Source organism: Aulostomus chinensis, chromosome 19 (genome assembly GCF_037954235.1).
Source record: "Aulostomus chinensis isolate RoL2024-O1b breed Wild chromosome 19, RoL_Achi_v1.0, whole genome shotgun sequence".
Lineage (NCBI taxonomy): Eukaryota > Metazoa > Chordata > Actinopteri > Syngnathiformes > Aulostomidae > Aulostomus > Aulostomus chinensis.
The window spans coordinates 11,776,780-11,803,983 of NC_141338.1; the positions used below are offsets into that span (position 1 = coordinate 11,776,780).

Genomic DNA, 27,204 nt, shown 5'->3' on the forward strand with positions numbered 1-27,204 from the left:
GGACTGAATACTCTCATTTTATTAACCTTCTTACTGACTTATTGATCAATGGGTGGACGGTTAAGTGGCATCCAGCAGATCTCCTCTGACATGCTGCTGTATGCGCCGTGAACCTTGCAAGGGTTGCATTAACAACTATGCGTTATTGGCTTTTCTCTCACTTGACATGGAGACGGGCTATATGAAAGGCCGAGGAGGAGGAGGATCAAATTAAATTGTAGTTTATTTTCTTTCAAACATGATAAATGCCAGCCATCGCAATTACCGGTTCTGCTCTTAAATGTCTTGCTCAGTAATGCATTTGCTTTAAAACAACTGCAGTTTGATAAATAATGTCATTAGAAAAAAATCTGTCCGTGATTTAATTGAGGAATGTAACTAGAATATGTATCTGAAATCCAATCCAGTCCAGTCCAAAGGAATCTTAAACCACATGCTAGATATGCTAAATCTGTTCTATATAGATCCTCCTTATTGTAATTTGTTTAGCTGTAGGAGGTGTGCTTGTCCTCATCAAAATATATAAAAATAGTCATTTTCTTTCTAAAAGGTAGATATGGTTTCAGCGAGTTGTTTTTCAGCTTAAGTTGTTACCCAGCTCAGGTGACGGCAAGCATAAATAGCACAGGAAGGAAGGACAGGAGGTGAGACACAGCAAGACAAGCTCTAATTACTGCGTTGTGGACACTTTCTGGATAAGGAGGTAAGTAACTTTTTTTTTTTTCTCTGTGAAAAACTGACAAGGGGCTTTAAGTTTTCAACATTAACCATAACTGATTTAAGAGTAATAAACCCATGCCCAAACATCTCAAATGTTCTTTTAATTAATGAGCAACGCATCTTTACATCATACCTCAGACAGCATTGAAGTGCATTGATTGAAAAGTAAGTGCAAGTACAGATTTTGATGCATTCATTTTTATTAGAGGATTAAATTATTAGCAAAGTCGCCCCAAAAATAATCATTCTACAGGGCACTCTGCAAAAAGACACGGCTAATAGTTGATGCTGTTTCTAACCTAAAAGATATATGCCCCCCCCCCACCCCCCCATTTCAAACTTTTGAAGTTATCTATCTCTGAGTGGCTGTGGAAGCGATTTTCATTTGCCTTCTGCTGTCACTCCAGTCCATCCAACACAGCACTTTTCCTCACTGTCATGTTCCCTGACTGATTTCTCAGTTTTGCTTTGAGGAACAACTGAACGGAGCCGGGAAAAGCACAAAGTCTGTGAGAAGCACTATTTTAGTGCAATAGTTTCACACTTGGTAACCTCACCACCTAAAACTGGCTACCTCTGCATGAAGATGGAGAAGAGTTCTCATCAAAGCCCCATCATAAGCCTTTTGGTATTTACTGAGGGAAGCGCCATTATTTAAGTCACCAGAGCAAGGATAACAACATCTTTTGAGGTAATAGAAAACAAATAACAGCATGTAGTTATCCAGTAAAATGCACTGTCCCCAATAGCTTGGATTCTGTCATCAGAATGTGGATAACACTTATTGAAACCATAAGGCTTTAAGATAAATGCAACTTGGCCATATGATGGCAAAAGTCTTCAGTGGAGGCATTGCCCTCAGACTCTAGCTGCTCTCGGAGGATGTGGGCGGTGCTGTGGAGGATGACCTCCGTCGGGACACAGACTGCGAGCGTTCAGGGTTGTGTTTGTCGTAAGGCTGGAGCTGCACCTCCAGGAAGTCCCTGTGCTGCTGGCTGATGACCTGGCTGATGAGTCCTGGCAGAGCCTGCAAGTTACTCAGTAGAGTCTCCAGCTTGGTCTCCAGCAGGGCGATCCTCTTCTCCATATCCTCTCCTCGCTCATTCAGGTCCGATATCATGTCATACATGATGTTCTGAGTCTGGAACAAGGGAGAGGAGACAGGGTTAAAATGACCATTGACCGCGCCGATTTACCTTTTGGATTGATGACCAAACGAATGCTCATTGCAATTAAGTACAGCTGAATGTTTTATCTGATTATTCTGAAACAGAAAAGCTGGTAAATTTTACGTTAATTTTCAAGCTGCAGTTTTGCTATGAATTCAAAAATATAGAAATAGAAACAACGAGCATAAACATCATTATAAATCCCCAAATTATCTGACAAAAATGGATCTTTGTCCAAGATTAGGGATGAAGGATATTGGATCTTTCTCTGATATCTGATATGCCTATATTACACCACTATTTATTGGATGTCAATAGGATCTGCATAAAAAAGTCTGATCGTCACGTTTTATACATAGAGCAAAACACATATAAACACCGCTACTATCTTTATTGCCAAATGGTGGAAAAACATCATCCCAGTTGAACTTATACCTAGCTGCCCATGATGTGCCACTTCTATGGTGGATCCCTACCCCTGCTACTAAAGGTGAGACAGTTATTGAAAAAAGCATTTACCAGCCGCAGTAAATCATTTTATTTTTATGCTATTGTCCGACAAATGGGGATGTTAAAGGGAGGAATTCCGCCATAAACAAAGCTAGAGGAACATTGAGTGAATTCATAAGTAAATCGGTTATTTTCATGTGAAATTGATGCGAACCAGCACATTTCCAGTAAAAGTTATGACCCAGAAGGGCAGATAAAAATATTCATCTTCACATGAGAGCATTAGCCTGTGACCTTGAGGAGACAGGAAAGGTGCCTGCTGACTTTGATGCGCTCTGCTTTTTAGACTATCTGTTCACACACCATAAAACTTCAAATATACTGTAGCTGCAGTGTTTTTCATCTTCAAAAACACATCACGCTGAAAAACCTGTGTCACATTTGGATGAAGAGTGGGAGTGATGCTGCTGCAGGGTGGTTTCTGAGTATTCAGTAGAGGAAGGCCAGAGGTGACGCCATCCATCACTTACCTTGTCCTCTTCTGATTTTAGGTGGGAGTAATTCAATAGGTTGTTTATGTGAATCACTACTGACTGAAGGAGCGATGACATCACTCAATCATGGAGGCTGGGGTTACACTTTGTTGTATTACTTATAGTTTTCAGGCAACTTTTTCTCTTTATTCTAAGACAAATAGCAGTACTTTCTTCTCCGTACATCTTCAAACCTGGCGTGCTACTTTGGTTTTAATGCATTTGAGCAACATTATGTCTATTTGTGTCAGTGTGCACACATTCCCAACAGTAAGCCCCACCAACACGGATGGGACATTGAGTCAAAGACAGACGGTCCCTTGGTGCATCCATCAAAACTCTCCTGTTTTAGGTGAGTCTGCTCCCATGTTGATCATAGTTGGAGTCATGTTGCTGACACTGAAATCTGATTTGCAGAGTGGATTGAAGTTAATGTTTTCAGTATATCGCTTTTATTCTATTTTAAGTTAAAATGATTTAAGAGGTTCGTAAAATATCAGTTAGAGCTGCAGACAAAGAGCTGCATTTTTACTTTTACAGAATAAATCTCAGAGTCATTTTTCACTTTTAAGTACATGTATTTTACTCTTTACACAAGAATCTGTACTTCTACTTAGAATATACAATATCTATTTGCCTGGGGCGGCATGGCTCAGAAGTAGCGTGTCCGTCTAGCAATGGAAGGGTTGCTGGTTTGATCCTCACTTCCCCAGATGACCATGTCAAAGTATCCTTGAGCAAGGCACTGAACCCCTAATTGCTCCTGATGGCCCTGTGACGGACTGGCGACCCGTCCAGGGTGAACCCCGCCTCTCACCCAATGTCAGCTGGGACAAGCTCCAGCCCCCCGTGACACTTAAGAGACAAGTGGTATAAAAAATGGATGGATATCTATTTGCCATCTCTGCTAATACTTATTTTTAATCCTTGGTTGCTTGCAAAGTGTAGAATTTCTAGGGGTTTACATGGGAAATTCAATGTTTATACAGTTTATATCATGACAAATGTATAGTTAAAAGTCTTCCTCTGACTAAGGTTTCATCTCTAAATCATGAAATGAAACAAGTAAATATTACATTGTGAAGCCATAAAATGCGAAGGGACCAGGGGGACACTGGAGGCCAGAAGGATAAATTGATGGTGCGCAAATATGTAGCCACTGTTTTTCCCCCTGAGATATTAACAGTATTGCCTGAAAAGAAGAGGGCGACAGGGCAGTTTGAGATTGAATCCAGTTGCAAAAACTGATGCTGTTGAAAACAAAAATCATCCAAATATCTTCAATATCATATTGGAGCTATAGACTCCAGCCCCCCCGCGACCCTTAATCAGGAAAAGCGGAAGAAAATGGATGGATGGATATTGGAGCTAAAAGACACGTCCATTAGTTCGTGGAGAATGAGTTCAGGGGGAAATACTGATGCTTCAGCTCTATTCAGATCAATATTTCCACTGAGAGCAAGAGCTGAAGCTGCACTGCCCTCTTCTGGCTACACAATCTTATGACAATGACTGAAGAGCCAGCGGAGCATCACTGACGATAAGCCATACAATCCAATGTCAGATCCCTACATGATGAGGCATCTGGGTGATATTAACTAATACCTTCCATGCCCTGCTGGCCTGATTCCAGTTCGACTGATGTGTACTTTTGAATGTCAAAGCTTCTCTTCCTTCTGTTTCTCTGCCTCGACTTCTGGCTGAATCATCAGATCAGTGTGTCTCTTCCCAGGTTACTGTTTTCTGCTGTGTCAGGCTGGCGCGCTGCCTGTTCTTTTCCTACGGTTTGTCAACTTCTGTTTAGTGCATCTGGAGACGAACATCACAGAATAATTAAGTGAAAAACAGCTCTGGGTTTTTGTACACACAAAGGGGTTTCTCGTTACCCTAATTGAGTGGTTTCAAGAGAACCTGTCCAGGGGATTTGTAAAATAAACTGTAGTTATTATGAAAGAACCCAAAAGATCAGAAGACAGACAGAATTACCACACACATTTATTTTTTTTAACCACCTTGTGAAACGCCCGTCTGTTCATTTGACACCTGTAGACTTTGATTTTATTAGAGAACACAGCTAATTCAGCACATGCATTATATGGAATCACACAAAGGAGAGAAAGGATAGTTGTCTATCCTCATGTGCAATGCAGCAGTTTGAACTAGCTTACCTTAGCAAGGTCCACTAGTGAGTTTGCTTGGTCATTCAGCTTGCGTTGCTCCATTTTAACACTTCTCAATCTGAACACAAGACCATTCAGAACCCAATAAATTAACGCTATCAGTCATTAAATTGTTGTGCACACACAAGGCATACACATGGAGGACAGTCCTAGACATGCACAGGATGTGTGTAGAGAATGCAGGGATTGCAGGGGGTCGTTCTGTTTGGTTGAGCTGCATGCAAGTGGACAGAAGACCACGGAGGTGGGGGGGGGGGGGGGGGGGGTCGGCTGCCACCGAGGAGAACGACGACAGCACAATGTCCTACTGAACCAGTATGTACAGTATTGCTAAAGGAATGAAGTAGCACTCGTATCAAAGCTCCAACACAGCGTCAACAGCATTTAGAAGGTCCAGTACCTACTTTTATATCACACAGTACTTGTACTACAAAGCTCCAAGGTGGCCACAGAGGGAGAGAAAACATCTTTTGACCACAACTTAACTTGTTCCCATACTTTCCTTGATTCGTGGCCGCAAGATGTAACTTGTTCCCATGCTTTGGTTCATTCGTGGCCATGAGATATAACTTGCTTCCATGCTTTTATTTAGTAGATCTCGATATGTAGCTTGTTCATGTTTTTATTCATTTGAGGCCAAGCGATATTACAGGTTCCCATGAGATAAAACTTGTCCCCATGCTTTGATAAAATTGTGGCAATGAGAATGTAACTTTTTCCTACAACTTTAATCATTTTTGCTATTAAGTAAATTTAGCCATGCTGTTATTAATTTGTGGCCACAAGATATTATTGGTTCCCACGAGATAGAACTGGTATCCCGTGATATATGATAATCAAGTGATGAATCTGTCCACATGCTTTGATTTGTTAATAAGCGCAGGATACACTTTCTCTGCAACCTTAATCAAATGCTTTAATTAGTGGCACCTCAAAACTTACATCTTGTGGCCCCAATATATTGTTGTTTTTTTACTCTATGGCCCCTCTGGGATCTGTACTGCTCTGTTCAATCAGCTAAGAGAAATACAAGAAACTCTTTTTGCTGCCTGCACACATGTACTTTTTTGAGACACTTGAATATAAACATAAAACACATATCAATTGAGAAATGTCCTTTTTAACAACATTCAAAAAAAACATCTGCAAAAGTAACTACTCCATACAACATGCCTAAATAATTCACATCTCTTGTTTAATTAGTCTTCCAAAGTTGTACTCAACCTCTCAGGGGGCGTAAAAACAGCAAGTGTGCAATACTGCAGAGTGTCGACCACATGTGTTTTCAAGATATTAAGAAGCTCCCCCCCCACCGAATCACCCATGCATGCTAAAATACACTGGCCACAATACACAGAGCAAGTTTGCCAACATTTCCCATTTTGTCAAAATATTAAAACAATCTCATATTGAGTGTGTGGGATTGATCGGATATGCGCACCAAAGGTAAACAGAAATGAAGACTTTAAAGGGATTAAAGGGGTCCTTTGGGGGGCGTTTGCTAATTAGCCAAGATACCACCATTTTCATGCAATGCAGGACCGTCTCTGTTTCCTGAGGACAGGCAGATAGGAAGTGAAGGTGACAGCTTGGACCAACAGAGGGTGCCACAAGAGTCACTAAAGGAAACTAGAGACGAGGGAAGATGTCCTGACTATTGCCTCCCAAATGCCTCAGACAGCAGATTCACATGAAGGATACTGTTGCAAAAACAAACCTTTTTATTATTCAGTTATTTAAATAATATGAAAAAATATCTAAAATGATGAAAGAGTCTGACCTCTTTGAATTATGCATTTCACAGTTGGATGACCAATAGCAGTCAAATGGGGTCGAAGCGCGGGGGGCAGCTGGAGGTCAGCACAGGAAACCTCTCTTTTATATTCTACATGTCTCCCCTCCCTCTCAGTCAATCACTCCTCATGGGCATCTGGTAGCAAGAGTCCACTTAATCAGCACCATATTTTTCACTTTCATCATGGCCTTCATTAAGCTCATTGTGGAAAGAAATTTACTTTAGTGTAAAGGACAGGGTGAACATTTTTTCCCCCCCTGCTTCACCGTGTCCGTCACAGTTACAACCTCTCCGGTGCAAATGGGATTGTGCCGAGGCTTCACCCTGGCCTTCCTCTCAGGTCACTTTCCTGTTTTTCAAATGCGCTGAACTTGAAGCTAACAAGCGCACACACGAACGCGCGCACACACCGGCACACACACACGCGCGCACACATTCACTGCCCCTGCTTTTCACTACGACTTTGACCTCAACCTTAGAAAGGGACACCGTTCCCAAAGGGGGTTGGTCGAACATCCACATGACCTAAACTCTGTGTTTTACCGGTAATTCTTCTTCTACATAACAGCTGTGCGTCCTTGTTCTATTGCTGTTTACCAGCCCTGAAAACACCAGGTTGCTACTGTGTCATCCAACAGAGAAATCAAGGAAATGTGGCTGCAAATGTAGTAACAGGCGAAACAATGGTTCCACACACCGAAAGATGACCCGGAGCCCTGATCTGTATGAGCGTGAAGTTGTAACACAAGAGATATCATGGATTATATACTTGTGCTACTGGAGGCCCGAGGAGCTCTAGTTGTCATCCTTTGGTACGTGAAAGCACAGTTGACTGGAGTTTAATCAGTGGCTTTCTGATTAAAGATCAAATTCTCATCACATCCATGCAGAAATGGAAAGAAAAACACCCTCCATCACTGATAATTGAAATTCACTTCATATGGGTGTGGTTACATGTGCAACATGTGACAATAAAAGGTGTTAGTGCTGGTTATTTCAGACAATATGTGGAATATTGAAAGAGCTGGATGGACATCTCATAAAAAACAGTATGATTGTGTGAACAAGCATTATCTTATGGCATGAATTTCACTTATCAAATGAGGGAGTGTAATTTTTTTTTAGTCACATTATTGGGTTCAAGGACAAGCTCTCGTTGGCATGCACACAACAGGTCTGTATCTAAATGTGAGGCGAAGACTTACTTTCGAGCTCTATTGCATTGTGTCGACACAAACAGGAAAAAAAGGAAACATGAAGTAGACAAATGAATTATTACAACATCAGATAAACATATTCAGATGGCAAAATCTGTTCCTTTCAAATCTGGCTGCTGTAACCCTCATTGCTGCACTGTCGCCTCGCCTCTGAGCAGGCGCTTTTCTTCCTGACTTATTTCTTCCTGGAGTGTTATCTTTCTGTCTGATAGCTGCAGCTGTGCTTGCTCTCTTCACTCCATCTCATCCCTTTTCGTAAAAGAAAGCGCCAACGTTTTGGGAAACACTCTTATTTGCCGTCCTCCCCAGAGCCAGAAAAGAAGACAGATACCCTTCTTTCCTCTTGGCGTGAATTAGGGAGCTGATGGCACATTCCAGTTGAACTCTGAAGTGGAACATCCGAGTTCCCAGTTGGAACTTCAACTGGAACGGCCCCCCTGATGTCGGACATTCTGCTTGGAAACCTGACAAACCCTGAGATCACAATTCAATTCACTTTAATGACATGCAACTTTTAGCACTTCTGTCTTAATTGTGTCTCATTCATCTCGACAGTTGGACACACAGTACCGTCCATCCTCTATCTTTCAACACAATGCTCCAAAATTTGTGTGCGCCAAATACCGTGTGGTATACGGTTAACTACTTTTTTTTTGAAAGGCTGAGATGTCAGCAATGTGTTCTGTTTTTTTTTTTATTTTTTTTTTTTACTTTATTCGCTTCATCTATTGCTGGAACAAAGTCAACTAGAAAGTGACATCACTCCCAGCTCCAACCTCTGAGTTTAGAGGTAAAAGAACGCAGCATGAGACCCACAGATACTAGTTAGCAACTAGCACAACAGTAGTTAGTTTAGCCCAATGACTAGCAGTGGGTTGGCAGGTTCGCATATCTCCTCCATAAGTCATCAAATACACTTTTCTACAAAACGGTCTTTGCCTGTAATACCAGAACTTGGCTTGAGTATAATATTCGCCATGAAAAACCGTTTGTTTTCAACAAAACAACCTAGTGTTTCAACAGGACAAAACTTTGTTGATGGCTATGGCTACTTGTAATCATGGCGAACTTTGTAAGAGAGGAGGAGGACGATTACTTCAGGATTCAGAACACAGAGGAGGAACTAAAGGTTTTGGATTAAGCTATACGGAGGCATGCTAACCTGCCCATCCACTACCATTCATTGTGCTAAGCTAACTACCAATTAGCTTGTCTCTGTGTGTCTCAGCTTCCAAACGAACAGACTGAGGAGAGAAGGGTATCTAGCTTCTCGTCTGGCTCTGTGAGGATGACAAAAAAGTAAACGTATTTCACAAAAAGCTGACGTGTTCCATTAACATCAGGTTATCAAAACCTTCCTGTTAGAATCAAGCAGCTGTCTTCTACATATTCACCAACAACGCCTCAAAGCATCAGTGACCTCATTTAAAACTTTTTGCCCTCTCACATCCTTCACTATGACTTCTGGGCATGATGGGATATGATTTGATGCCTCACAACAAGTCATACCTTTTCTCAACCCTCCACTTGAGAGATCTGCTCACTGTCAGGCCATTTCTTGTCCTACATTTATCTCGATACACAATTTGAGCATCCCACCCTGCTCAGACTACAGGCAATACTTAAACCTCGCCAGTAAAACACACTGCCGCCTGAGCAAAACGGAATCTTTATAAGGCAGAGCTGAGACAGGGCGATGCTGACACCACGCTGAGTGGTTGTCCTTGCACACAGAGCTGGACGTGACTTTTTTCCCTCTGAATCTGGTTCTTTATAGATTTATCTTTAGCTCCAAGGGACTTCCATTATTAGGCTGTCCTAGACAGCAGGAGGTGGACATGAGACTGCGCTGCAAATACGACAGCAAGGACATAATGACTCAACAAAGCAACCATAACAAAAGGCTCACAAATCTGGATGCGGGTTGCAGCAGCAGTAGCAGCAGCAGCGGCGGCGGCAGACAGGTTATGTATTAATGTCTTTAAAACATAGATGTGAGTTCAAAATATTCATGAGAAACACAGGAGACCACAAAGACCCATACATAAAACTACAGAAAGCAAACAAACATACAGACATTTTACTTGTGTATACAACTATGTAATAAAATCATTGTGCATCTAGTTACCTATTTGAACAAAGCACTGAGTTGATTGCCAGTTACTGAAAGAAGACAGAGAGTAGATGAAGAAAAACAAGAGCAAGGTGAGGCTAAAGTCGATACTGTTTTGGAGTTAGATAGCACTCCGGGTGTCCTCGGGGACTCACTAAAAGACTAGCTGACAGGTAAGTGTCGAGCGAGCTGGTAGAAATGTAGAAACCCTGATGTGTCAGCCCTAAGGTCAGCCTGACATCTGACTCAAAAAGGAGACACACAATCTGACAGCAGAAGGTGAGAGAAAGAGAGATCAATATCATACCGCTGTGAAATCTGTAACCTGAGAATATTTCAAGGTATTTTCTATTTTTCATGAATACTATTTCTACTATTGGAAGATCTCATTTCAGGAAATGCCTTTTTACACAGATAAAGCATCTCTCTTTCCTGCTGACTATTCCAACCCTGTTTTTCATATAAATGAATTACAAAAACCTCTTGTGTATCAGAGAATATCATTTACATAAATTGAATTTCTTTGCATATTCCTCCAGACATCATGAGGCAGAATCATCAACAGAGTCAAGCCAACTCTTTCTGTAAAATTAAAATCAGGTGAAACATGGATTTCAGACACAGGTACTTTTTTTGTTGTTGTTGTTGTTTTTTTTTTGCTACAGGTGTCAAACAATTCAGATTTTAGGTTCGCAATCAAAGGAATACACAGCTGAGTAGAGAGAGCAGAGCTGAAAGGTGGGTTCAGTTCTGAGGGGTGGTACCTACTGGTGAATGGCTTGGAGAAACTTCCTCTGGTGCTTCCTGACTCTGGCGTGGTCCATTTTCCTCACCAGTTTGGTGTTCTTATAGATGAGCCACGTCTCCCTGAGAACATTCGCAGCTGTGTTTTTCACCTAAGGTGCAATGCAAGCAGACGTTTGGTCAAAAGACTGAAGCAAATATATTTGTGGATGTTCTAATGTTACCAAATCACTCACTCTTTTCGTTAGCTGGGTGTCCATCATAAAATTGTGGACATGTTTTTCAGCTTTGGTTAATTCCAGTTTCTTTGCCACCACAGCCACCACCAAGGCAGTGCAGCCGGCACCCTGTCGAATGGCACAATCACATGGTTAATGTGTGATTTAAAAAAAAAAAAATTTTTTTTTAATGACTTTCATTTTGTTTCCCTGCAAGTTTCACAGATTCATAGGTCAGCTCTCAGCCTGTTTTTCTCACCATAATGCCAGTCAGGAGGCAGACTCCTTTACCACAGTATGTGTTTGGGACCATATCCCCATATCCAATGGTAAGAAACGTGATTGAGATCAACCACATGGCTCCTAGAAAGTTGCTGGTTACATCTTGGTTGTCATGGTACCTGTAATAAATACAGTAAAAACTTTAAGATCCCTGACTTTTAATGTCCTCCTGATGAATCATTCTCAATAAAAAAAGTGAAATTTTTGAGTAAAACACTTTTTCGTCTCTTCCTCAGAGCCAGATGAGAAGCCAGAACTCCTCCGTCCCTGCGACCTGCCATTGAGAGCTGAGACCAGATGACTGCTAGTTAGCTTTGAGCAGGGAATGGTAGTGGATGGGAGGCGACAGCACACCTCTGTCACGAGCCGCAGCGATTTGACAGAGTACCTCAAAACTACGGCAAACAAAGCATTTGCTGAGGACTGGAAGAGCGGCTGGTACAACTGATCATGGCTGACTTTGGAAGAAGGGATTTGGGGGGATTTTGGTGCGTTATCTAGTTGAATTTTGAAACTGGAAATTGCAAGTTCCCTGTTGATAATGTCAACTGGGAATGCACAAAAAAAACATGTAGAGTTTTTGAGGTCAATGAAAACAGGGTATTTATTCAGGGAAAACCAAGTTCATGAACCTGAGGAGGAACGATAAGTTTTGAAAGTTGGGGAAGAAGGATGTACGCAAACCTGCCTCACCACTGCCATGCATTGTGCGAAGCTAACTAGGAGTCAGTTGTTCTCTGTGGATCTCTAATGCGCACACAGTGGAGTGATGGGTATCTATCTGCTTGTCTGGCTCTGAGGAGGCTGGACAAAAAGGATATTTCCCAAAAAGTTGGCGAGTTACTTTTAAATCCAATTAGGATCTAATTCCAGTCACATAGCCACTGAGCTTTAATCTTCCAGCACGTGGACATCTTTACATCTCTAGAGCTAAGATGTGTGTACGTTATCTATTTTTGTGCCTTATCTATGTTTCATGCCGAGCAGAGAAGCATAGCGTGAGAAACTGATCCAAGCACCTCTCACAGGCTCTCACAGTCCACGCAGCGATGATCCACAGTGAGATGGTGAAGACCAGCAGCACAGTGCCAGGACAGATGGTCATGAGGGTCTTCATCACGAAACGCGTGTTAAAGTTAATCTTATTGAGTGCACCGATGCTGCGGGACGAGGCGTCCGTGAAGAGCTTGCTGTGTAGCAGCATGACGCGAGCGATGAGGTACAGCCGCAGGAACATGGGGATGGACAGGATGATGTCCACGTCTGCATCTGTCTTGGAGGGCACGTAGGAGTACGCCAGGCGGGCTGTCCAGGTAAAGGTGTAGTTCCCTGGGATGGGGTGGATGGCGCACACCAGGATCTCCAAGCAGATGAAGAAGATGCGCTCATATGTCATGGCTATCCTCCAGTCATCGGCTGCATTATCCACCATAAATAACTGCAAGAAAAGGGCATGGTGAGGATGACGGAGAGTAAAAGGCAGCTAACATTTTCATCATGGTGACACGGCTAGCTACAGGAAATCATTAAAGCCATTAAGGAATAAGTCACAAATAGCCTTGAGTCATTAAATTACATTTTTTGCCACATTATTCAAAGATTTTACGAGGTTTTTTTGGGACATTGAAGTCCATTTATTATGATGACATATTCATTATTTCTGTCCATTTCAACCCAACTGTGCTGAAATCATTTAAAAGGTGGTGCAGTCACTAAAAAATCTGATACTTATTTGACTTATTATGCTTATTTTCTGATACTTTATACATACTTTATATGTATATAATCATTCGGCAATCAACAATGGGTATTTCGATCTGCACCGAAATATTGTCCCATCATCTGTTTCGGCAGATATCGTTAATTTTTCAAATATATCAGTATCTTTATCAATATTTTCCCCTCTAACAGTTCCCTTTGGTCACAGATATTATCCAGTATCCTCAAACGCTAGAATGAGCTGTTCTCTGCACTGCCTGTTTTTAAATCTCATCTATATTCTCATTCCTTGCCTCGAGTCAAAACAAGAGCGCTTTATTTATAAGTTGGACTAGATATTTTTCAAATGCACAAGATTTAGATGTGTTTCGGTGTTTTTGGTGTTTCACAATGTAGATGCAACATGTAAAAATAATATCAGCTTCGATAAAGATTGACTGTTGGCTAAATCACTGGTGAAATGTTGGCATATCGTTAAAAAAAGAAAGAAAAAAGAAAAAAATCACAAATGGTGTAGCTGTATACCTAAGTTATTGATCCTCTGAATATGTGGCACGGTAACTTTACATCAAATTTTTCTGTAATTTGTTTACTTAGACTCCCTAAATAACAAGAAAGAAGTGTTGCATTAGCCGTGCTCAGCCAGTGTCGTCAAAGGGCTGCACTGATGAGAACATCTGCCGCCTCCTCATTAGCATTCGCTTCTGATCACCCCGACCAGAATGCACACCATTTCACTGGGGATGTCGGCGTGGGTGTATTTCAGCAGCCCTCATCACGCTTCCTCATATGGTCATCCCTGCTGCTGCCTCCTCCTCGTCATCACTTTCAATCCAATTTTCAGTAATCTAAAAAGATTCATGACTCAGTGTGTTCACCCTGAACAAACGGCTCAGCCCTTGACCGCCATCAGCAGCTCATTCACACTGATCCCCGATCACGCTTTTGCTTCTAGCTGTACCATCTCAATCTTACTCCTCTGCAAGGTTGCAGATTAAAACCAATCAAACTGTATTAATTTCTTCGCCATTTGTCAAGTATCTTTTCTTTTTGACGCACCACTCTGATATTCGTCCACGGCAGCTGCTGCTCCATCCCCTCAATCAACTTAAGGCCCGCTGCCTACGTTAGGCCGTCAAAATTGGCAGTAGATATTTCACAAAATGTTGCCGTCAGCAAATGCAAGCGAGATTTCCTGGGAGGCTTTTTTTTTTTCTTTTTTTCCCATGAGTGCTTTTCCAAGGAGAGAAAAGAGAAAGTGCACATGATCACACTTTCCCAGGAATCTCCTTTAACATGTTCAGCAATGAATTATATGAACTTCCCCTGCTTTAAAATGAAAACATGCACATATAAATGCATTTTGCTTAGAATAGAGAAAAAGATTATAAATATTTAATGTTTAACGTACGCCCTTTGGATATTCACTGACTTATTTGCTGCAGGGGTGCTACATTAGCGGGCCAATCAGGAAGTTAGCATCGCCATGGGTTCCCTCCCTCAAAAGCCAGTGGATTTTTTTTTTTTTTTTTTTTACATTGGATTGCAGAAAATACGCTTTGTGGCCAGTAAAGCTTTATGAGATTTACAGGTTTTGTTTTGCAAGATATTTTTCACAAACTTTTATGATTTCTGAAGCATAAATTCAGTTGTTAGAAGTGTAAAGTGAGCACAACCTCTGTTGTTTTGTTTTGCTCTTATTAAAACACAAAAAGCTTCCAAATTCACAAGTGTGGTATTCATTTATTTTAAGAGAGCAAAAAGTTAAAATCCCTTGTATTAACCACAGTGCTTATTTCGGTCATTTAACAACAACACAAACAACAAAACACATTCAACATTTCAAAGCTAACGAAGTTGCGGGACTCGTTCCTCCATCTCTCTATTTGCCTCTCTACAAACCCTTCCTTGTTATCATCCATGATAAATATTTAAAATAAGGCTGCTTCAGTATCAGATACACAAAATATGTTAATTAAGAGCCAAAACTGTTTTAAGAATAACTGTGTGAGGAATAAAAATATCCAACGGAGGCCCACATCAAAACTCGGCATCTCGCCAACAAGCCACCATTTAGTTTAATTTAAAAATTCTCATTATAGAAGTTAAAAAAAAACTGTCCCAATCCTGGAGGGTTAATGGGATCACTGACCTCGATTGTAAATTTAGCAGTGATAAAACCAAATTGCTGAATAAGTCATATTTCTCACGTGGAAAATGAGGCCCTTATTCAACATTTCTACTCAAGGACAAAGAAAGCATGTCGAGAAAATCAATAGTAGCTACTGTGCAACGCCACTTTTCTCGCTGCTAAACCGGAACGCTCCACGTACTGCAGTTTGACAGCTTCAGAGGCATAAGCACACTTGCAGCTTCACACCCAAACTTCACTATAAAAGCACACACCCACACACATACACACACACACACACACACACACACACACACACACACACACACTGGCTCATTATAGCTTGTTTCTGAGCCAGTAGTATGTCCGACATCGACTGTGCAAGAAAAAAAATCATCCGTCAACAAGCTGGCACATGACAAGCGACGACTAAAACATGTCCCTGAACGAACCGTACAACTGTCCCACAAAGCCTCCTCAGCTCATCTATATTTATTTAAAAGCTACAATCAAAGTTCCCCCCAAAGAGAGACGACATGTGAATTAAATTTTCAGAGGCAGTTGTTCATATCAGCTGGGTGACACTGAGCTCTTTTAACAAACTGACATCTGTCGGGGAAGTGTGTAACTCTAACCACGGCTCGTCTTGTGTAATGTAGACACGGAAACACAAGCTGCGGCGGCGCCACTCTGCTACCATTTGTTACTTACAGAATTAGTCTCTGAAAACAGCTAAATGTATTGTTTGCACACAGCACAAGCACGCGTTTTATTTCACGTTTGAAACAACAAACCCTTCCCGTGAAAAGCATTTACAAAGTTTGTTACCTCAAAACAATGTAATTAAAGATTTAAAGCCAGGTTGCATAAGGAAAGCCTACTTGGTGGCTAGAAGCAATTATGGTAATGGATGACCTGAAATTCAATCCTCAAGGGCCCTTCACCTCAGAGCATCACATATTCCATGTAGGCACAAGCAACAGTTATGACAGCGAGCTGCAGGAAACCACACGTCAAAGAGACGCAGGACAAACGGGGTCAAGAATGAAGACGGACAGCCGATGAGCTAAAAAAAAACGAGGAGTTTCAACGATTATGGAAACTTTACAATTAGAATGATTAAAAGCAAGAGTCGCTCTTGAGTCCTGGCAGCATTCAAGGAACATGAACAAGCAAAAATGCCAAAAAGTTTGTTTTTGTTGGTACATTCTGATGGATCCATAAATCGATTGTGGGTTTTTATGATTTGTGTTTTTTCTCGATTAAAAATATGAAATCTTCACTGGTTCCAGACTCTTAAATATCAGGATTGAAGGCTCGTTTTTTGTTTTTTTGTTTTTTGTCATTTGTGGCAGAAATTGAAAAGTTTTTGACTGCGCAACCAGCGCAACCATTTGAATATGCCACTTTGGGAAATTGTTTTTCATTGACAAAATGATTAGTTGATTGATGGTGAAAGTAATCAGCAAATTAACTGACGATAAAAATAATTGTTAGTTGCGGCAATCGTATATAATATAAAAGAGGAAAAACATGCCCTTGATCTTATGGAGCAGAATCAACTACATTTCCTCCAAAAAAACAAAAACAAAACCTGAATGAAAACGACACGACTTCTGAAGGAAGAGAAGACAAACCTGCTAAATGACTGAATATGTCAGAGGGTCTTTCAAAACCCGACAGCAACATCTGTCAAACTCACCAGCTCCATCAAACGTGTTAGCAATGCAGAATAGAGAGATGAAATGGAGATGACTAATGCGGCTCATTTGCATAAAACTTCATGTGACGCAACTTCATCATTGACCTTGAGATGCTGGTCAGTTCTCACAAACGAAAATTTAAAAAAAAGGAATACACACATCTGTCTCTGAGATTTCTGTCTTCTCCATATTTCAGTGGCTGTTCAATTTGTTACTGCACACAACATTCAAAAAAATTAAATCAAAATGAGCAGCCAGCGACGTCTCAGACAATGTCCCCGTCACGCTCGGAGAGACCTTGAAGTAAAACCAGGGTATGTTTAACAAGACAGTGACAAAATGCAGAATGCTTATTGTTCTTAAAAATCACACTCTATATTTATGATTTGGCCATGTTCTACAATTTGTGTCCTTGTTATTTCTCATTCCACTCTAGTTGACACCCCCCCCCAAAAAAAACCCAAACAACAACCCAAAAACATCTAAACAGGCGTTTGTTTTTTTGAAATTTCAGTACCAATTAGTGTCGTGGAGATGATTGCATCCATAAACAAGCGCATATTCAATACCCTGCTGCATATTTAAAATTCCATTAAAAAAAAACTAGTAGCAGAAAAGTAATAGTCCTAATGTAAGTAATCAACTGGGGAACTTTAATGGTATCGATTAGATAATGCCCTTGTCTCTTCTGGTTTACATTACTGTCATGGCCTTTACACACGTCTCAGCCGAAGCTCACTAGCATCTGCATTCAGGGCAGAAAGCTGCAGCGGGACTTCCAACTCCAACTCACCACTTCAGCTGCACCTCGCTGGCCAGCAGTGCCTTTGAATTATTTTGATTTAAATGTTGTTTTTTTAATGCGATCGTTTTTTTCTATTCTAATTGTACAAGTACCTCATAACTAGCGAAATCTGGGCTCTTTTTAACGCCGTCACTCCCTCCAGGATTTCACCAAGGCTTTTGTGTGAAAAGCGTTTGATTCTGTGGCGGCTTTCCCAAAAATGTTTGATGCAATCGGCAAGGATTTGTAATTTCTTTGTAGCAAAATTGTAAATCAATCATTTTTTAAAAACTAACACCTAATGAAGAAAGTCAAATGCGAGCGAGAAGTGTTGTGTTCTTTGTCATGTCTGTCTTGGTATTTTTACCAGAATGTGAGCGGTGTGTGTGAGGTGGCTAACGGAGACGCCATAGTTGACAAACAGACTTCGATATATTGTTGCTTGCTGTTGTGATATTATTTAATCAAAGAACATATGTATCAAAAATAGATCAATGACTCCCCACCCAACATGATGAAGATTCCTGTGACCAGTAGGCAATGTTACGCGGGATCTAGTTTCTCTCCTTGACCACCCCAGTGGTATCCATACGCTCGTCATGGATCTGGATTTAGAAGTGAATTGTTAAAACTGAACGCTCTTTACTGCAACAAAGGTATTTGGCTGCTGATTGTACTTCCTGATTTATGGAGTGATAAAATGTGTCGAAGAAAGAAATATGTTTAATACGGTTTCATCTAAAGTTCGGATTTCTCAGAAATATACACATTTGCATATAGCGGAATACTAATGACGCATTTGCATATTCATCACGCTGCGCTCAAACTGCATTGTACATCAGGTCTCAGGGAACAAACAAACAGGTATCTGTAAATGAAACTTTCTTGCATTTTTGTTGTTGTTGTTGTTGTTCAATATAACACAGTCTCGTCAATGAGAGTGTGTGTCCTTTACTGGAAAGTTAATGTCAGCGCAAAAAAACCCCCGTTTTCCCGCGTCTCACAGGGGCTCACCTGTGATGCTGGGTTGGTTACTGGTTTCACCACGCTCAATATAACTAATGGAGTCCAGCTCAATATTTAATCTGTGTAATGTGGAGAGGGGAACATATATCTTGTCACTGAGAATGAAATCGCTCAATCTCATTAGTGAATTAGGTTGAGAGGTTCAGCTCAATTAGACATTAATGCAATGCTTTATTTATGATATCAAAGCGAGCCACTAAGGGGCCACTTTGCTGAATAAATCTGAAGCTGTTGCAGGTTTTGCGTGCGTTTGTTTTCTGAATTAAATTTCACATTTGCATACACATTCATCTTCTCAAAAAGTTAAAAACTCACCCAGCTAAAGTAGAAACCCAGAATAAATCTGTCTTTTTGTGAGTGTTGCAGCCGAGAGGCACTCGTTCATTAACTCACCTGCCTGTTTGGATGCAGGGTACGGTTTGCTAAACGCCATCAATAAATCATCTTTAGGACTCGTCGGGAGGCGACGTGTCCCTGAAAGCCTGCGTGTTCAGTGAAAACGACGAGGTCACCAGCCAGAAGTCGTTACCTGACTCGAGTCTGGAGGCTCAGGTAAAGGAGAGATTTCACTGTCACAAACGCCTCCTGCTAGTTATGCCATATCTCTGACTTACACGCTGCCACCCAGCCAAGCACGGGCCAAGTTTGGCTTTGGCAGGATTTGCTGGCACAGTTTTGGGTGATGTGTTGTTATTTTATCTTTTCTCCAGATTGTAAAATTTAATGCTGTGCCACTTTTATCAGAAAAGTACACATCAAAGAGGGAAAAGCACCTAAAGCATTAGTTAGATTAAGAAAGCTCAGCAGAACTGTCATCAAGGCACAGCGACACAGCGATGGCCTGAACACAAATGGCCCTCGGCAAAAAGCCTTTGATGTGAGAGGGAGTGGAAACTTTTCAAGACGTCACTTTGTGCCTGCTTGGGAATCAGGTGAACCCTCCACCAACCATCTGAGCAGCGAAAGAAGGACGCCGCTTGTAGCTCATCGCTCAGATCAGACTTTGACAATGACAAATCAAAGTCAGGAGAGGCTACATGCTGTAACATCTCGATTTCGACTCGTCCTGTACAGTAAAGCCTGCCAACACTGCAACCTCATCTAAAGTAAAAAGTCTAAAAATTCCTCAGGCGGATGGCCAGGAGTCAACAGAGGCCATCAGTGGGACTTAATCAGGGTGCTAACATTTCAAGGAGAAGCGAGAAAAAGGCCTGAGCATCAGCACCTTCTAAAGATTTCACATTTATATTATTTCTAATTGTAGATGATGAGACAAATTGAAGGACATGCTGCAACTCTCTGGTAATACGCTCGGGCTCAGTAGGTCACCCATCAACCGTTGTAGCGCAGCAGATGTGTCCCCACACTAAACATCAATCCAGCGTGACCCGACCTTTCCCAGTCACTCTGAGGAGCAACGTTTCCTGTTGCTGAAATGAGAGGGCACGATCTTCTCTGAATTTGACAAGTAAATCAGTTTTAAGGGGCTCGAAGGGGGTGGGGATGTATTTCATCATCGTGACCTCAGCTGACAGACATCTGTGAGTACACACGGAAGGGACTGTACGACAGTGTCACACGAGGAACAGGACTTAGCGAAGCAGGGATGTAGTAGGTAGGTAATACACACCAATACGGAGTCAGTCTGTAAGTTTTGTGTTGCTAATTTTATGATGCATAAAATATTAATGGGCTGCACGGTGGTGCAGTGGTCAGCACTGTCACCTCACAGCAAGAAGGTTCCAGGTTTGAGTCCCGGCTCGGGCACAGGATCTTTCTGTGTGAGTCTGCATGTTCTCCCTGTTCCTGTGTGGGTTCTCTCTGGTACTCCAGCTTCCTCCCACAGTCCAAAGACATCAAGAGGGGACGAGGCTGATTGATACTCTAAATTGACCGTAGGTGTGACTGTGAGTGTGAATGGTTGTCTGTCTCTATGTGTTGGTCCTGTGATGGACTGGTGACCTGTCCAGGGTGAACCCTGCCTCTCACCTGAAGGCTGCTGGGATAGGCTCCAGCCCTCCCTGTAACCCTTAATGTAGGAATAAGCGGAAGACAATGGATGGATGGATAAAATATTAATAAAACAAGAATGATTGAAAGTTAAGGTCAAAGTCAAGCACATCGATAATTCACTCCTTTCCTGAAGTGTAATTTATCCACCTGGTTTGTTTTAGTGTGAATTGCCAGAATTTTGAATTCCGAGCCCTGCAGATGTTTGAATTCTCATCTTCAGCCAGATTTCAGCAACTCAAACCAAAATGAACCAAATGAGTGGCACCACACTCAAGAGGACAAACATGCGGTTTGGGATTTTAAGGTGAACTTTCCCTTCTGTGTATTCTCTCGACTCTACTGGTTGTAGACTTGCGTGTCCCTGCAGGATAGGGCAGCGACTATGAGGCAGTTGCTCACCAAAACTTGGTAGGGGAGTGTAGAATGAGGCAAAAAAGAAAAAAAAGAAGAAAGAAAATAACCTTGTGAACTCTGACGAACTCCTCATAGAAGGTTGACCAGATGATTCTCAAATTTGATGACAAACACCTCAAAAACTTGATGAGTTCCCGTGAAGATACTCAGTTATCATGGCGCAGCGGGAAATTGCGCCATAGACAGAGAAACTGTTGTAACTGGACTCAACACGGTCAGATCTGAGTCAAACTTCACATGTTTGATGAGGGTCCCAGGTCTGAAAACATCTGCTGGTTAAAAACAAGTCGTATTCTTAGTGCCACCTAGTGGTTACAGGAAGAAGCCTGAATGTAAGAAACGCCCATTGGTCGTCGTGAAAACTACACTGTTGTCTTCCTTTGATGTACAGCAACATAACACATAGCAAATGTGTGTTCTCCAGTACCACAGTGCAACATTAGTCTGCTCCTACAGGCAAAACACAAATATGATCTGGTTCCGCCTCCCTCTCGCTCTTGTTTTACGCTGGTTTTTTTTTTTAGAGGTATGAGCTCTCTTCGTGCCCTCTTACTTCACACTTTTTTCTTTGTTTGGATAAATTCTCGATGTTGATTAAAATTACAAAACTGCAATCTCTGTGTCTTTAGAAAATGTCAACTGACCTTCTTAGCAGGCTTTCATTTAAGCCTTCACTCAGACTTGCGTCATCCTGATTCTCTGCGATAGTCAAATTCAAATGTCAAATGTCTGTTAAATGAGGTCAAACTGAGGTTTCTTTTAAGACGTTTTTTCACCAAACAGCTGCGCCAGGCCCTGCATTGAGCATCTAATGCACAACGTACAAGGTTGAATGCACAGCTTTTAATAAAATGCACCAAACATCCAAGAGTTTCTGAGTGTGTGTGTGTGTGTGTGTGTGTGTGTGTGTGTGTGTGTGTCATTAGCAAGAATTAATCTAGTCTGGGAGTGTGTGTAATTCTAGCACATGTGGGCCTGCAGGAACCAAGTAATGATAGACTAGCGGGCACAAAAGCCCCTCAGGCAGGGAAGGAAAGGAACAGCTGGTGGTGGAAGTATAAACATTAGGAACTAAATAGTAAGACGGAGTCAGTTTCCAGGAACTGGAGGGACCGTGTAATCAACTTTTTATCCATCTAGAAAGAAGAAGCCATATGGGAGGTGACAGAGGTCGCGCTGACATGATGATGGTTTCTGATTCACCGACTGAATAAAGATCATCATGGAAAGGCACTTTTAGACCAACAACTGCCTTGATACTGTTTTTTTTTTCCCACAGTGAAAAAAATGCTTTGGATATTGACGTGACTGTCAGAGGAGTCTGGATCAAAGGGGTCTGAACCGCCCTCCTTCGGGGGTACATGTCCATCAACTGACAATTAAAAGAACGGAAAGAAACGCTTGTTTCAGAACCACAGCGAGCAGTTCAGCTTTGCCGGGATGAAGGGAAGAACGCTGCTATTTTTAATTGCTATCAAACGGTTTGGTGAAACATATTCATCAACGCGCCGAAACATGAGAAATTACTGCCAACATTAGTGACTAAAGGGTCGGAGCACATCTCAGCACATTGAAGAGGTTTATTGTGACTATAAATGTACTGAGGCACTACAACCAATTTAACATGATAAAATTCACCAACCTGCTCGTGATGAAGAGTGCACCTTCGCAAGATGTTAGTCACAAATAAACCCTGACATTATTAGCATCCGAAAGAGTTTGTACAAGCGAGAGGTGAAAAAGCTGAGTTTATGAATTGAATAATTTACAGAGCACTGGAGGAAAGGGTGTGGAGGGCGAAGGAGGACAGGATGAATGTGATACCCTCATGCAAAAGTACGCTTCCTCATTTATAAGCAGCCAGTCTGCAGGGGGAATGGAAACGCTTTGAAATATGGTAATGATGTCTGTGCATTTCTATCATCCCTCATAAAGAAAGCTTTACAATGAGACGTCTGAAGGGGGCGAGACATTTTACTGTTGGGCTATTTCAATGACTGATACTCCCCTGCGACTTGTAAGCACCAGACCTACCAACAAGGCTGATGAACACACTGAAGATAATGTGAAGCATAATAACCCAGCACTTCAGTCCAATGTAATATTTTGCAGCTTTGCAAATATTCTAAGGACTTAAAAAAAAAATAAAAATCTGTTGCTCTTAAAAAAAAAAAACACAAAAAAAAACACACCCCATAAAACACTGTTCAGGATGCAGTGCTTCTTTCTTTCTGTCAACATACACACTGCGGAAGGCACCGCTATTTATTTCGTGGCTGTTCAACAAAGACACAAGTGCTGAAGCGCAGGATGAAGTGTATGTAACGCAACAACGCTTCGAGGCAAGGTCATAAAACTGTCCAAGTGTTGGAGCGTCTCCCGGGAGCCTGACAATCTATATTCATTCACTGAGCGGCGTGAGGGGTTCTTAAATCTTATCAGAATATATAATTAACTGTTAATGTGTCTTCGAATGATGATAGCACACACTTTTATCAACACTCTAAAACCCTCTCCTGTCATTCCCTTTATTTAAAAAAAAAATACTTTAAACATTCATACACTCCAGGAAGATTATTTTACTAATTACAAGCAAAAACTGTGGTTTTTTTGGATAATACTGCCTTTAAAAAGAGCTCTTTTATCACACTGATGTGATATTAAGCATTTCTTGTTTATACTTTGTTGTGAGGTTTGTTTGGGTTTTTTTTTTTTGCCTGGAAATTAGACACATTTTGCTTTGGGGTACTCGTGATTCATTAAATTTGATCTGTAGAGTTACAGAATTGCATGTAAAGTTTCAAATTTGAACATGTGGATTAAGCAGGTCAGTTCATGGTCTCTCGCTACACTTAAACTCCAAAACTACTTTTAAAGAGGTTCTTTGCTTTGGTAAATCAATAATAAATTTTAAAAAATAGTCGTCAACTTGCATTTGCATCCTGCAAACTGTGTAGAAACATCAAATTGTATTAAATGTCATATTGTCTCTTCCCATAAACATTAAAAGAGTAAAAAAATAAAACAAGGTGTCTGGACTTTACCTGTATCTCTCGTGCATGGTATATGATAATCAGTCCCAGGAGAATGATTGTAGAAAGGCTTATCAGGCATTTTAGAGCTAATGAATACAGGGACTCCTGGAAAAGAGCAACAACACTAAAGCCAAACAAGACACAACACAATGACATAAACACACTTTTACATGCTGCAACACATCAATTTGACTAAATACGTGTAGCTTCTCCTTCAGGGGGCCTTTGGCCTGCATGTGAGTGCACTTTATAGAGAGTTTTGTTACCTGTTATTCATAATACTTTGGACAGAAGTTGTTTAAAATATCCCTTAATTTAACTCAGCATTGGGTTTGGGTTGATACGCACCTTTCCATAGGCTCCCCACGAGAGTTCAGTCTCTATAACCATAACAACGATCCCAAACATCCCAAAGATTAAAGCATAGTCGCTGAGCCGCTTCCTCTTCTCAAACAAGGCCCTCCTGTGCCCCAGCTTCTCCCCAATGTTCTGGTTCTTCTTCTTACCGGACTTACTGTGGCCGCAGCCTCCCCCTCCGTCTCCCGATGCGTAAGGCATCAGGGTGGCGGAATTGTTCTCTGGTTTAGAGACTAAAGTGTCCGACGCATCTGCGGCTGAGATGGGCTGCAAAGGCTGGGACTCTGAATCGAACTCGTGTATGTTTCTGCGGGACGAGCTCAAGTTGCTGAGCGGCCGCATGACGCCGCCGTTGTATCTGCAGCTGCTCATGGCTATTTCATTGTAGGAGTTAGTGTGCGTGTGGCTGCTGCCCAGGCTGCCCCGCTGCCGATGGTCGCGGCAGTACTGCTGCTGAGGATGAGGAGGGTGATGATGCCTAGATGAACCACCATGACTAGAGGGTGTGAACTCGCTGTGCTGTTGCCTCGAAGACGTCTCCGAAGGTGTCCTTAAAGTTCCCGGTGATGTCCCGCGAAAGACGAGGCTTTTTCTGGCATCACAGGTGCAGCTACTGCAGGTGCAGCAGTGTCCGTGCTGCTGCTGCTGCTGCTGGCGCCTGCTGCTGCTGCTGCTGAGCCGATCCTCCCGCCCGCAGTAGTGCTGCTGCTGCTGCTGCTGCTGCTGGTGCTTACAGTGCTGGAGTTGCTGCTGCTGCTGCTGCTGCTGCTGCTGCTCTGGAAAGAAATCGTTCTGCAGCTGCAATGAGGTTTCCATGTCAGAGCTGCTGCTGTTTAAAGCAGCAGGCGGGGAGCGCGGAGCACCCGGCGAAGGGCGTTGTGGTAGTTACGGGAGGACGGTGCCGCGGCTTGAATAGAGCCATTTCGGCTCCGGTAGAAGTGTGAGCTGAGGCTCCGATTGGGCAGCGGGGACCAAAACAACTGGCCCTACGTCATGAAAAGGTTGGGATGAGTTGCCCAGCCTTATTTCATTAGAACAAACCACTGATTTAATTGTTTTATTATTATGATCCTGCTCTTTTCACATTTGCCCCTGCAAACCATTTTACGTGAGGATAATTTAGGTGTCACACACGCATCAGCCTCTCATAAATCCCATGTATTGACTCCACAGGCAACACTAGTAACAGGCTGCCACTTCTGATTTACAAGATGCTGATTTCATTCAGCTCATTGGCTCCTAACCATGTGACCATGCGGGTCTGTGGCACCTCCATGCCCTGCCCTGGCCCTGCATGCGTCTGCAGCCATAGATTGATGTGACTGCCGGTGGCTGGGTTATTAATGGAGTCCAGGAGTTATATCACCCCGAGGAAATACAGCCAACTGCCCGAGACTGACTGAGCAGCGCTGGAGGCATAAACTAAAGGCTGGAACCCAATCATCCACACGTCCTGGCGCTGCAGCAGCAACAAATTCTCGTCTTAGCGCTGTTAGGCTGTATTGAAGTTATGTTTTGTATTTGCAAGGGGGGGGGGGGGGCTTTTTTCGAGCTGCACACTTGTTTCATACCCGGCTGCATCGTAAATGTGTCTCTACAGCAGCTCAACATCATCCGGGGAGCCTGCAAACATCTGAGTTTAAATGTCTGCGTGAATGTGGAGGTGAGCTGACTAACTTCCAGCTCCAGCTCCACTCACCCATTGATCACAACCAACTCTTTCATAAAACAATCCCTCTGCACAGGATCGCAATGCGCACTTACTCTTGATTGGCTGGAGTCATGCGTCACATGACTCCTCCCACCTTCCCCCCAAGCGGAAGCTCCCGTTTCAGTAAGAGGGGGTCCTGTGAGAGAATGTTCCCCGTGCAGCACTTCCACCTAAAAATTCCTGTATTTCCCTTCATTTATGTGCGCGGTCATCGCTTTCCGAGATTGTAACAGTCTATTCTTCAACGAGTGCTGCGAATCAGGGTGATTTGTTATCCAAGTCCGTGAACAGATGCATGGAATTTCAGTTTCCTCGTTGCTTTTACACATAATATACAAACCCAAGGACAGCCGGCCAGATGAGGCTAAATAAACATCTTAAACTATTTACAAAGGTGTTGCTGGCATTAGGGTTCTAAGTGGAGCTCCAACAAACCACCAGGTAACAAAAGTTTAACTTTGATTTGTCATGGTTCAGCATTTAAATCAGGTTTAGTATTTGAACAGCAGAGGCAATTAAGTACAAATGATCTGGCAAAATTATACATCAGTTATATTTTTTAGGTAAATTACAAAAAAAAAAATGTCCGTTTACCTCTCTTTAAACTCTACAATCCAAATTAATATAAAAAATAATTGAACGTGGACTCAGTCGACACACTAAAAACCTGAAACTAGAGAGGATGAGCTCTCCTCTATTGGTCTATTTTGATTATATTCAAAGTCTTTTAATGAACTGAGATGTGAATGAACTTATTTTTTCAGCAGCTCTTCTCTCTTATGCACCCTGTAATCTTGTTTTTGTTGTTGTTGTTGTTGTTGTTTTAATGTATTGTTTTTATTGTGCTGCTAACTGGGCATCATTGTAAAAGACAGCTTGCTCTCAGTGCC

At 42.0% G+C, this 27,204-nt stretch overlaps 1 protein-coding gene across 1 annotated transcript; it reads right to left on the reverse strand.

Annotated features, from left to right (window-relative positions):
- Window positions 1–1,066: 1,066 nt before the first annotated feature.
- On the reverse strand, window positions 1,067–25,261 carry kcnn2 (potassium calcium-activated channel subfamily N member 2). Its single transcript, XM_086187212.1, has 9 exons — window positions 24,595–25,261; window positions 24,256–24,351; window positions 12,441–12,859; window positions 11,399–11,540; window positions 11,158–11,268; window positions 10,946–11,073; window positions 8,053–8,061; window positions 5,041–5,110; window positions 1,067–1,861 (listed from the first exon to the last, which is right to left on the reverse strand). Exons 1-9 carry the CDS (start codon window positions 24,973–24,975, stop codon window positions 1,586–1,588), a joined length of 1,632 nt encoding a protein of 543 aa, XP_086043338.1. The 5' UTR covers window positions 24,976–25,261; the 3' UTR covers window positions 1,067–1,585.
- Between the last annotated feature and the right edge of the window lie 1,943 nt (window positions 25,262–27,204).

What these genes read in the sequence shown, in the direction of transcription:
- kcnn2 (XM_086187212.1), bottom strand. Translation starts at nt 24,975, where the DNA reads ATGAGCAGCTGCAGATACAACGGCGGCGTCATGCGGCCGCTCAGCAAC. An exon ending in CGTGGGGAGCCTATGGAAAG is followed by an intron (nt 24,352 to 24,594) that starts GTGCGTATCAAC and finishes GCTCTTTTCCAG; the next exon opens with GAGTCCCTGTATTCATTAGC. An exon ending in ACCATGCACGAGAGATACAG is followed by an intron (nt 12,860 to 24,255) that starts GTAAAGTCCAGA and finishes CTTTTCTTGCAG; the next exon opens with TTATTTATGGTGGATAATGC.